Here is a 13,277-nt window from a genome sequence, read left to right on the forward strand (position 1 = left end):
TGCAGAAGCCTCAATGAACTGAGAAATGGTGCTTGTGGGAACCAGGTGAACACTAAATATGAATTTTCCAGCTCTAAGAAATTTGCCAGGTTGTCTTGATCAAGTTTTTTAACCCTGTTATAAAAATTGCACTCGAGACTTTAAGCAGCTTCCGTTCCATGTCGGATTCATGTTTCTCTTTGGGTGTGCCATACCAATGGCATGACAACACGACAATGCTTAATAAATGAGGCATAATAACAGTTCAGAATCGGCAGATTTGCATCATTAGCCAACTCATCTTGGAATGAGCCACCATAAAAATGGCACTATATATCATCTACAATATACCTTGCTGGATATACAGGACCTGTCAAGAACTACAATCATCTTGTCGGTGTAAAGTTTTTTATACAGTTCGCTTTCTCTTTGACCGCTTGCTTCTTTTTGGCCGTGAAATATCAGGGACCCTTTTGCTTGCACTAGAAGCATATGCTTCTTCCAGAACCTCCTCCCCCTGTTGAAGAATTGAGTTAGTTACAGACACAAGAAAACATTAATAGTACTATGAGCTGTCTGGTTTATCATTGCTAGTAAAGAAAAAACAGGTGTGGTTATTGACAGTGTTGGTATTTTTATATAAGGTAGACTAGAGCCCTCAAATTCCTTGGATGCAATGAAATTTGTTTAGAGTTGCGTTTGTCTGTTCAATCCACTATTGCAGGAATTTTCAACTGTGTTCGACCAGCCCACATCGCTTGCCAAGTAATTTACATTTGATGGTCGCAAAAGAAATTTTAATGTTTTTTATTAGAGTCCCTTTTTGACAATAGAACATTCTTTCTTTGAATCCTAAGAAACGCCAGTGCTGATAGGGATCTGTGGGCTTCACTTTATGGCAGTAAAGAGTTACATGTGAACAATGTTCCATTTCCACAATTGCATATGCTCGAAAACCATAGACACATGGCGCCCGTACAACACCCCTTACTCCCACATCCATGGGCTATTTGAATTCACTTCAAGGGTCAATCACTCACAATGGAGCAGTGAACCACCGGCTGCTACCAAAAAATCAAGACAGCAAAATGATTATCACATCGGGCAGAACTCTTAACTGTGTCAAAGATCACCAGTTTTCAAGCCTCACTATTTTCTTATACGCTGTATTAAGACCCTCAGAACATTGATGCATATGCATAGGAAGAGTTAATATGCCTTTATGGCAATGACGAACATCCTAACAAGGTTTTAACCCTCCAATCCATTGTCCCGCAACAAGCTCTTCTCAACCAAAATGGACTCCAACGAGCCTAAACATGTAACTAGTGCCATGTTTCACAAGGGAGGTGATATCCACACTCCCACTAGTTTTTTTTCTTCGAAACAGACAATTACACTCAAGAAAGTCATCTTATCAGTCTACCTGTCTGTCCCTACCTCTCTCTTCCTAAAATCTGTAGCACCATAACTACCAGTCTACCACCACCAAATCAAAAACTTGTTTCCATTTCCTTTTCCTCTGTGCTTGATTTCTATTTCTTTTGACTGATATCACTGTATATCTCACTAATACAATCATTTCACCTCCACTGTTGCCGATCACCACGATGCCAACTGCAACTCAATCAACTACTATTGATGCCTTGATCCACCAAACCAACGCTTTCTTTACCCGAATGGAATCATCTGAGCCGGCCACTTGAGATTAGTTCTACCTTAGATTAAGGGCATATTTCATTATACCCTTAAGCTGTATGTACTGTCTACTTTGCCCAAACTACAAAAGGGTTTTCATGTTTTGACATTTCTGCACTTTTAGCAGATCTGGTTGTTGTCTGTTTATTTGATGCGAGAATTCCCTCAACGCTTGGGCAGGGTATATCAAAGACTACTGTATGTATTTAATCATAAAAATTGCAAAATAAGTGCGGAAATGAAAAAATGCCAGCCAATCATGGTACATTAATAAATAGAGGGGGGTGATCAAAAGTCATTCGACTAGTTGCAAATTTCAAAAATTGCACTCAAGATAGTTTGGGAAGTGAGAAGTTACAGGCGATGTGGGTTTCAAAAAAACAGAGACAAACAGAAAAAATGTAGAGTGAGGATGACTTTTAACGAGGGGTATAGTTGTCAGTTTATATGAAAATGAATTAAGTGGAGTGTGGTTATAATGTTTGAGCCTTTAAGGGGTGTGGATATCACCTGCCCCCTTTCACAAGACTCAGACAAGTGATGAGTTTAAGAAATCTTATTACTTGTATGATGATAATCATGATATGAGGCTTCATAAATCTAACATGAGGTTGGTGGGTTTCCTTGCAATGCATGAGTATCGCCACCATAGAAATACAGATACCTTCCCTTTCCTGGCCCACTAACAATACCATGATTAAAAAAGTTGAGAAATTTAGATTTCAGGCAGTATTCAAGATGGTTTTTGTTTGTATCAATTAAACAACTCGTAAGAGCTGAAATTTAGGGTTTACCTTGTCATTGGTCTCTTCATCTGTATCCTCATCAGAACCAGATGCAGAATCCAGATCTTGAACACCTTCTGTTGGCAATGCCTTGCGCAATGTTTTGCTCTTGTCTTGTTCCTTTAACTGCTTGAACCTGTTGATTTCCATCTTTGTTTATCAGACCCTTTTCTAGCTGCTGGAATGATAAATGGTACTTCAAAGAAGAACACTGACCTATCACCAGGCTGCCCTGGTTGTGAAGCTGATCTTTTTGCACGTCCTGCAGTGATGATTCCACTTGCATTCTCATTAACCACAGGCTTTGCACCACCTAATTTGCGTAACCATACCTGTTGGGCTGTGCTGAGGACGTTGTTTGTGAACCTGTATATCACAAGATATACTTTATAGAATAATAAACTACATTGCGCACACACACACACACACACTAAGAACCATTACACAGCTTAACAAGGGTGAAGTATATATAAACACCAAAACTCATGCCTGTGTTTAACTAAAGGACAACTGCAAATTTCACTTCTTTAAGCAAATATGGAGGTGTTCCAGAAGCCAGAGGAATTAACAGCAAGAGAAACTTGTGAAACCACACGCAAATGTACAGACTAGTTTATGTGGGAATGAAGTTCAACTATCAGCAAAATGATTGAGTTACAATAAATGCTAACTTATTTACCCTAAAGAGAAACTGATGTCAATGCACCATTTAAAATGCCTCTATGACACATAATGAACAGTGTTCATAGCTTTTCCATGTGAGGGAAGGTATAAATACGAACAGAACAAAATAACAGATGTGCTATTCCTGCTAATGATATTTCAGAGTGACAATATGATGTGAGAGGTTTTTATTGATGGCACAAAATCATAAATTGATGGACTTCTTGCTTCCTCAAAGTCAATTAATGAAGCTAAATACATGAATACAAAACATGCATACATTCAGTTGTGAGTGACATTGCCAGAAAGAAACGAACCAGTATATAGATAATCCTGATGGAACAGACAAAGAGAAGTAACCAATCATGATGGGTAGAAACTTGAAAACAAGAAGTGTATTCTTTTGAGTCGGATCATCTGTCTGTGAAACCAGAATAATTCCGGGTTAAAGAATCACTGGATGAATAACAATGAAATACAGAAAAAGAAATCCATTTCTCTACCTGGGGAGGCTTCATGATCTCCATTGATACATACTGAGAAGCAATGAGGAGGACAGGCAAAACCAGGTATGCTGCAGTGTCATGCCAGCCTAATGGTGGATGACCATCCTGCATGACAGGATAAGATTATCCAAATCTGCTGCACAGTCTAAGGGAAGAAATACGACTTCACATCCCCTCACTAATAGTAAAATAGTAAAACAACAGCAAATGCAGTTACATGTAATTTGCATTTTGGAGTGTAAATTAGTCATCTCTTCACATTCAAATAACCCATGGTGTCACTGGTGTACATTAGTTTATCCATGGCATCACAATGGAAGTACTCCAGAAGACATGAAATAAGCAAACAGGCAAAACTGAAAACTAAACTTTCCTCTCTTCTCTCTCAAACCACTTGACTCTCCTCTTTCAAAATCAAGGCTAGGGTATATGAGAAAGGATACTTTTGAAGAAGAAAATAATAAGAATTAAGTTTATCAGTACATTAAAAATAAATAAATCTAGTTCTAGTATAATGGAGGTGGATACCTATAACAGCTCCGAGGAACTAAGACATTACAATAGTTAACAGATAATATAATATGCTGCATGTTTTACTACGACACACTGCAACTGAAAGATCTAATTCAAGCACAAGCAAGGATCAATGGCGAGCATTTTTTCAACATATATTAAAGAAGCTCCAAGGGAAAGTCAAAGATTTTGCGAAGATGTGAAGAACACAACAATTTTTTTTTTCTGATGGACAGCATGACATCAACCACTCATAGAAACACAAAAATGCATCTGCCATCAACTACATTTCCTACAATTCCATAGAGATTTAAGCACAGCAAAAGGCACTCATGGTCCCTGCATGACCTAGATTTCATGTTTAGATTTGCTCTTATAAATCCCACTCGATGAAAAAGGGGGAAGTGATAAGTTGATTTGGCCATGTTGAGCGTAGGCCACAAGAGACCTGGTTTAGAGAATTAACATGTTAAGAGAAAGCAGAAAAGAGGGGAAGAGGGAGACCTAAGTTAAAATGGATGGAAGGAGTATCAAAGGAATTAAGAGCTCGATATCGAGGTGATTTGGTATGTGATCACGTGAAATGGCGCTAAAAGATCCTTATAGCCTACCCCAACTAGTTTGGGACTAAGGCTTTGTTGTTGTTGTTGTTCCAAGTAACTCTAATAAAGGCTTGAATGATGGAATTGCATGAGGATCACTTAGGGCAGTGAGCAGGTTGGGTCAAACACCAATTCTGCCTTGAATTCCTTTCCCGGTATTTTAAATCCAAAACTGGTTTACAGATCCAATAATTAATCAGAATCAGTTACAAATGAAAAGATCCAAATTAATTTGATTCCATCCAAATAATGAGAATCCAAATTTATAAATACATTTGTGCATCTGTATATATATATACATAAGTTCACGTTAAAGAGAAAATTTTTAAACAGAATATAGTCATTTGTTCAAATTGTGTTTGAAAATCCACTTCTAATACTTAAGAAACAGATAAAACTTTATATCTTACTAAACTGCACTGGATCTCACTGTTTAAGCTATACAATTACCACTAGGTCCATATCAAGATTGAGAGTTTTGGGACACAGAAACAGGAGCTTCGGATTCTAAAGATGAATCTGAACAAATATAAGAAAAATTTAGATCTCTTGACAGTATAATAAGAAATGTATAAAAGATGTTTGACATATTGCCCTGCTAGAGAAAGAAACAGATCCTCAGATAGGGACCCAAGGCTGCTTAGCATCATCTTTCTGTGCCTAACAGTGAAATTACCTCATCAAACCTGCAATCTAAGAGCTAATGAAGCAATGTCACACAACATAACCCTGGGAAGGAGATATAACTATTACTCTAGCATTCGTGCAATCACAACCTCATGCCCTGACCAAAATGTATCTGAATAAAGTATACCTCAGTTTATGGTGTTGTCACAAATTACTCCAATATCTCATCTATGCTGAATACAACTATTCAAAAGTTAATAAAGAAACTCAAGAGAGCCAAAATCCACTGAGCTAATCAAGTTCATTTGGAAAACAAACTGTATGGATAATAACCCGCAAATGAAAAGCGATATTCCAATCTGGCTCTCCAATTTTTCAGACATGTGCTTCTAACGAAAGTGGTAAAGTTACATCAATAAAGATCAATGTCACAAGTTTTTCACGAGTAGGGAGAAACGAAAACGTTTGACATCGATGATAGGAGTAGAAAAAAATAATTGTTAGATTCATGATTATGATGAAAGTAAAGTCTCATTACCACAAAAGGAAAAAGCCAGGAAATGCCGGATCCACTTTGTCGAGCTGCAATTGTAGTTGGCCCACCCAAAGAGGGGATCCAAAAGAAACCTTCCGTCAACAGTCCCTTTAAGAAAAAAATTTACAGTCATCAGCAATGGCCACTTTGTTCTGCACACACACATGAACTGGCATGCTGAGCACACATAACATTGCACAAAAGATAACATGGTATCAACCTATTAAATACCTCATTTGCAACGTTTGAAAGCGCTTGATACAGGCCTATCCATACTGGTATTGTAGCCAAAGTAGGAAAACAACCTAAGATGAGAAGTTCTTCAGCATTAGCACCATAAGCCATTCCAGTATTGAATATGAAAACAGATGCAATGCTTTAAAGCAGTACCTGCTAACGGATTAACTCCAGCCTGCCTATATAGACGCGACGTCTCAAGCTGTATTCTTTCCTATTAATTAAAGAAAAAAAAAAAAAAAAAGCTTACCTCATGCGCTTAAAATCAAGCTGAAAATAGAATAAATTGAACGCAAGACGCAGCCTCACCTGATTTCCTGCATATCTTTGTTGAATAGCTTTTATCTTAGGTTGCAGGTTTTGCATAGCCAGTGTAGATTCAACCTAAACAAATTAATTACAACGAAAACAAAAAACTTACATTTTTATAATAATAGAATTAGTTTTTAACTAAAATTGATTGAGAAAAAGAAAATCACCTGTTTCTTGGTCAAAGGCAAAGTAGCAACTTTAACAGCAATAGTAAGCAAAATAATGGCAAAACCATAAGCATACGGCACGTGTACAGCTGAAAGCCCATCTTTCAACACCTTAAGAACGAATTCCATACCATCAGAGATAAAACCAAACCAACCGCCATTCTTTTGAGCAGCATCAGCGGTATCGGATGAAGTAGTGGAAGCAGCGGAATCGACAGCAACGGCGGCATCGGCGAGCGTGTAGAGAAATCCTTCTGCTCTGCTGATAATTGTATTAAAATCAACTGAAGAGTGCAAGTGATGATGAATTGGGGGAATGTTATCGTGTAAGCTTAACTTGATTCTGGTGGATATGAATCGACGGTTGGCAGTAAGAGCGTGGCGAGAAAGAGAGGGGAGAGGTGTGCCGATGAACGGTGGGGATGAAAGGAGAGTTCTCGCCATGGAAGGGGAGAGAAGTGTCGTTGTAGGGGGTGGGGGTCAGGTTCTCATGGGAGTTGAAGGAGTGGTGGAGCTTGGACGTGGAGAGGTGAGAATATTTTTTTATTCTTTTTTGATTTATCCGTATTTTTATTGTATTTGGCAGAGTGGGAATTCAGGCGGGTTTTCTTTGCTGGTTAAATTAGCGAGCGGAAAAGTTCCACGTTAATAAGGGGAGGGGTTTTGTGACTCTACAAAGGAAACTTATTGCTTAGGAACCATTTGATTGTTAGAAAATAAACTTTTTTTTTAAATGAATTATTTTTTAATATTTGATAGTGTAATAAAAAAACAAGTTGGAAAATAATTTATTAATATTTTATTTTTCTCAAATTTATTAAAATAATGAGAAACAAATCTTACAAATTAAAAAATTGAATGAGAATGAAATTGAAAAAAAATATAATTTTATAAATTATCTCAAATAAAATAAATAATAATCAAAATAATAGGATCAAATCTAAAAAATAAAAAAAAATAAAAGATGAAGAAATTAAAATAATAATAACTAACATTTCATAAATTATTTCAAATAAAATAAGTAACAATAAAAAAATAAATAAATCAAATTTGATAGATAAAAAATTTCAAAAAAAATAATAAGGGAAAAACAAATAAAAATTATAAAAATGACTACTAAAGTTAATATAAAAATTAAATTTTAAGAGATGAAATTGAAAAATAAATATTCAAAACAATATATATATATATATATATATATATATAGCAACAGAAGTTTGAGGATCAAATTTGATATAATCAGCCAATAATATGATATTTTTAAATTTTTCATAATTTTCGAAAGTGTTTTCCGCCCAAATTTCCAGGAAAATACTTTCCTGAAAACTAAACCAAATTTTCCTTTGACTGGAAAGTGTTTTTCGTTGACCAACTTTTCTAATAGTAAATAAATACAGAAAAGTTTTGAAAGTAATCTCCTGTAAACCACTTTTCAAAAAATAAACATAACCTTATTGAAAAAAAATGATGCCCCTTGTAGATTGTTTTATTTATTTATTAAGGTTTTTTTATTTTTATTTTTTTTTCAATTTTAATTTTTTAATTTCTTATAATTGAGGTTAATTTATTGAATTAACTAAGTTTTTTTTTAATTTCATCATTTAATATTTGATTGATTAAAAATTATATTTTTTAATTTTTTTAATTTTTTTTCTATAAACCTATTTTGATCTTATTATCGGAGATGTGATTTTAGTAGTTTAACTTAAATCAACTCATGTTTTTTTTTAATTTAACCTTTTTACCTTCATTTGATTATGAAATGATTTTTATAAATTATTTGAACTTACTTTTTATATAGTCATTTTCAACTTACTTTTTATATAATCATTCCAATCACAAACTCTAGATTAGGGGCTTGACATGCTAATCCATTTTAACTCAAGATGTTTGTTTTTTGATTTTTTTAATTTTTTAAAAAATTTTATACTTTAATATTAGGTTATTTAAGAATTAAGTTTCATAATTTAATTTGATTTACTTCTATGAAATTATTATAATTTTATGATCTAGATCACGAATTTGACAAGTTAATTTAGGTTAATCTTGGTCAATCTAATAAATTTTCGTTTCAATAATTTTTTAAAAATTTCTTGATGAATTTTTTTTTAGTCAAATTACTTTTAATGTTATTCAAGTTGTTTTTAAATCTATCAAGTTGATTAGATCATATAATTAGATCAACACTAGTTTGATTTAATTTTTTTTAACTAAAAAATACATTAATTTGACTCGTAACATAGTGAAAACAATTATCTAGTCTATCTTCTATACATACGAAAATCTACATGTTCTGTTTTTGTCTACCTATTTATATATTACTAGTATCTGTACCATGTTATGATAAAACATAATTTTCAGGAAATGCTTGTTTTACTGAAAAACATTTTCCTGGTAAAATGTTTTAAAGAAAAATAAGTTATTTTTTATTATATTATTTAAATATATAAAAAATAAATGTTTTTTTTTATAAAAGAGATTATTTTTTATTAATGATAGTAAATGCTGAAAAAGCATTTAATCAAATCTAGTGTTTATTCAAGGATTAGTTTTACTAAATTACTATTCGTGAAGCTAAAGTGTTTTAATTAAATTTAGTTTAGTCAGCTAAATGCTTAGAATACTAGTTGGGTGTGTTATCGATTAAAATAAAACTGTTTTCATTTTTTTTTTTAATTAAAACGATGTATTTTTTTAAAAAAATAGTAAATCAAGTTTTTATTATATTGATCAAGTTGGCCAAGGGTTACTCCTGCCGGCTCAGCTAAGTTTAATAATTATAGGTCGAAGGAGACTCTTTGTTAAAAAAATGGAGTAAAGATGGAAAAAAAACACAACAGAAAATTGCATCGTTTTTTTGTTTTTAGGTTAATCGATATTAGACTTCTAGATCGAATTGACTTCAGATCGAATTGTATCAAAATCTAAGACATATATATAGCTAGATTTTATGGAATATGGTTATTGTTATATTTTAAATGTTTTGTATTTGAGAATATATTAAAATAATATTTTTTATTTTTTAAAAAATATTTTTAATAATAATACATTAAATTAATCTAAAAGCATAAAAAAATATTAATTCAAAGTAAAAAAAATATAAAAAAATTTTAAATTTTTTTAAAAATATAAAATTAAACAAAGATCACGAGATAAGACATGAAAGAGCAGAAAAATCATAGGCTCATTGCCTGTCCTTTTAAAAAGTTTTTTATAACGTGGGCTTATGATCAGGTCATAGCGACCTTCGTCTTTTTTTTTTTTTCCCTCCCAGGAGAGTAATTATATTTTTTAAAAGAATAATTACATTGATATATGTTGTTTTTATTATTCTTATTATTATACTAACTTCAAACTTTTTTATATACACTTTATTTATTTTTTAAATAAATCATTTTTTTTTTTTAATTTAAGTACTTTCATCTTACTTTATTTTCTCACTTACTGTAACTTGACTTTTACGGAAAAATCTTAAATGCTGGAACACCAACCTTCTTTAGTTTTACTCAATCCAATATACGAAATTTATTTTTTTTATTTTTTCCTTTGGTATATGAACTTCGTTTTACTGTACTAATTAAATACTTTTATAAAAAAATAATAATTAATCTTATCTATTTATTTTGCTGTCACATGATATTTGTTAACTTTGCTAAAATAATACGTATATAACTTTTAATCTTGATGTAGATAGTTTACCATTATTTAAAGAGTTTTATTTTTAAAAGAATTTATTTTGATCTAAAATATTTTTATTTATTAAATAAAATATCATTTTAATTTGAAGGGTGTTTTACTGGAAAAATGCTCACATTAGAAAATAAAAAAACTTTTAATTTGAAGGGTATTTTGATTATAGCTTTGTTTTTAGATTTTTAGCTTAATTGTGAATTTTATGTTATTTTTTATATTTAACTCTACCTTATAAAGGTTTGTTTTTGAAATTTTGAAGGAGTTATAAATTTTTTTAAAAAATATTAAATTAGAGAAAAAAAAGCTATTTAGTAATAAGAATAAACTAAATATTAAAATTATATATAAGCTGACCCGAATATCCATTTTAATAGAAAAAAAATTAGGATTACTATGATGATTTTTTTTCATAACAATTCTTTATTTGTGTTATTTTTTTTATCACATTAATTCACTAAAAAATTAAATCCACCAACTCATTTGTTGTGTTCTATATAGTTTTAATTGAACGGCTTATTTGTTTTTGCGTTTTAAAAACGTTTTTGAAAAAAATTAAAATTTTTTATTTTTTTATTAACTTTAAATTAATATATTTTTAGTGTTTTCAAATTATTTTGATGCATTGATGTTAAAAATAATTTTAAAAAAATAAAAAATATCATTAACATATATTTTAATATAAAAAATTATTTAAAAAGTAATCGCAACCACAATAAAGAATCACATTTATTTTGTATAAAAGTCACCTTATTATATGCTTTGAAAATCCACTCCGTGTTTGAGAAAGTAAAAGAACAATCATTTAGTATATGTATGAAAATTTCAGCTACCTGATCAAGGATGGATCATAAGTTAATTAATTATATTTGATTTAAAAAAAAAGAAAAAAGAATGGCACTCGGTAAATCCCTAGCTATAGCATAACAAATACCAACCAGCATGCTATTAATATGCAATTGAACACTCATTAACCAAACTATTATTGAGATTTTTCAATGAGTTGTAGTCATTAGTGCAGTACTCCTCTCGCTTACATAACGTTCTGGGCGATCGTTAACCAGACTTGATTCTAGAATCAGTCAAAACCCTTTTCTAAGACGCTTGTTATTAATTATAAACTTCAATGTTATTTAGATCACATCAATGACAACTCTCGAAAGGATCTTTCTCAGAGAAGAAATCAAAGAAAGGTTTGTGATCAGCAGCTGAATGCTCTCCAATGCCATGAGTAATCTCAGAGGAGATTGGAGTGTTAATGGAACCGTGAGAATAAATAGTACTTGCTCCTTCTAGAATCCCTGTTGGGTGCAACGGAAAGAGAGGCAAAGTTTCCAGATCACTGCTGCTCTTGTCAATGGTTACCGGACTCCTCTCAAACTTGTTCTTCGTGGTATGATTGTGATGCTCACGGAGGACGGCTTCTTGATCATATCCCTTAAAAGCATAGCTTACGGTTTCAGATCTCGACCTCCTCTTGAAATTACCTGGGAGAAGCATGTTCTGATGTTGCTGACACAACCCCATTACATCGCTCTTTGGCAGGTAGCATGGGCTGTTTACAACTGCAAAAGGAAAGTCAATTACATTTCAAAAGATATATATCACAGTGAATAAACGCACATCTACGTTCATGAAAGAGAGAGGGGAAAGGAAAAGGAAGAAACTGGGAGAGAGTACATTGAAGAATATTTCCTCAGTCATGTGGAATTAAGAGAAAGGAACTAAAAAGGGGGGGGGGGAGTTAAGCAAATTAAGGCAGCAAATCGCTTGGAAAGGGACAGGAGATGGAAGCATACAAGATATTAATATCCATGCACTTCGCATTGAATGAATGAAGCTTTAAGCAATCATAAGAAGTGCAGTGAGCAAGATAACAAATCTAATCAAAAATTAAAGTTACAAATGGAAATGTGTGTATTTTATTTCTGGATCTCCTGGAGAACAAACACTCTACAGAGAATACTTTCTTTATGTTTTTATTTGTTTTGTTTGCACTGCTATCGAGTTTATCTGCATGAAGAGACAGCTTGGAATGAAACAAAAAATAGACGCGAGAAAGAAAACACAAACAACGAATTAAAACTAAAAAGAAATAAAAAGTCCCACCATTTAATTTAGAACCTATCCCTAAATTCTGAGCTAGAACCAATAAAAAAAAAATAGCTCAGAGCCACAATATAATAATATTGGTAGCTATTATTAACAAACCATTTCTGCAAGGAGGTGCAAACACAGGCTGATGAGCCTTGTGAAGATACTTGTTGATATAAGCCATGTTCTCTTGTTTCTGCTTCTGTCTTTGCCTTGCCTTGTGATTTTGAAACCAGTAAAATACATTTTTCCCTTCTATGTGACCATATGCTTTGAGCCTGCTTGCTATTTGTTCTATCATTTCAGTGCTCGGGGCCCGTATACCTTGGCTGTAGAAGCTCTCAAGCATGCTAATCTGCTCCTTTGTTGGGCTCCATCTTGAATTCACTGGAGCTCCACCAGAACTAGACACGTCCATATTATCATTCTCCAAATCTTCCTTTCTAAGAATTTACTTGGACCTTGTATAATTCTTTGATTCAAAAAAGGAAAGAATTAGGGTTTATCAAAGACCAGCCTTTAACGACTGACAGGGAGTCAAGGGAGGGGGGGGAGGGATCCAATATGGGTCAAGATACATGGGCTTTGCACTCTTCTTATATATATATATATATATAGAGTTCCAAAATGAGAGCGGCATAAAGTCAAAACAAAAGGACGAGAAAGAGAGGGGTGTTCGACACGCGTATCGTTTTTGGTGCTAAAAACCTATGAAAACATGGCGTATAGCGGCTGATGGAATTCGTTCAAAAATCAGGATAAAACGGGAAGACAATAATCCCAGCAATCTTTTTTCTCTGTTCTTTGAAATGGTGGAGGACTTGATTTGTTGCCTAGTGGTTCACATCTCGGGAATGACAGAGACTGAC

At 32.8% G+C, this 13,277-nt stretch overlaps 2 protein-coding genes across 2 annotated transcripts; both read right to left on the minus strand.

Annotated features, from left to right (window-relative positions):
• Positions 1 to 241: 241 nt before the first annotated feature.
• LOC118028050 (inner membrane protein PPF-1, chloroplastic) lies at positions 242 to 7,215 on the minus strand. The gene is made up of 10 exons (XM_035031568.2): positions 6,625 to 7,215; positions 6,455 to 6,529; positions 6,299 to 6,359; positions 6,140 to 6,213; positions 5,912 to 6,016; positions 3,629 to 3,736; positions 3,443 to 3,546; positions 2,679 to 2,828; positions 2,472 to 2,598; positions 242 to 496 (listed from the first exon to the last, which is right to left on the minus strand). The coding sequence occupies exons 1-10, from the start codon at positions 7,066 to 7,068 to the stop codon at positions 389 to 391; spliced, it is 1,356 nt and encodes a 451-aa protein (XP_034887459.1). The 5' UTR covers positions 7,069 to 7,215; the 3' UTR covers positions 242 to 388.
• A 4,112-nt stretch (positions 7,216 to 11,327) lies between these two features.
• On the minus strand, positions 11,328 to 12,937 carry LOC118028052 (WUSCHEL-related homeobox 2). The gene is made up of 2 exons (XM_035031570.2): positions 12,526 to 12,937; positions 11,328 to 11,879 (listed from the first exon to the last, which is right to left on the minus strand). Exons 1-2 carry the CDS (start codon positions 12,824 to 12,826, stop codon positions 11,458 to 11,460), a joined length of 723 nt encoding a protein of 240 aa, XP_034887461.1. The 5' UTR covers positions 12,827 to 12,937; the 3' UTR covers positions 11,328 to 11,457.
• Between the last annotated feature and the right edge of the window lie 340 nt (positions 12,938 to 13,277).

This window comes from Populus alba, chromosome 1 (genome assembly GCF_005239225.2).
Source record: "Populus alba chromosome 1, ASM523922v2, whole genome shotgun sequence".
In the NCBI taxonomy this organism is placed as follows: domain Eukaryota; kingdom Viridiplantae; phylum Streptophyta; class Magnoliopsida; order Malpighiales; family Salicaceae; genus Populus; species Populus alba.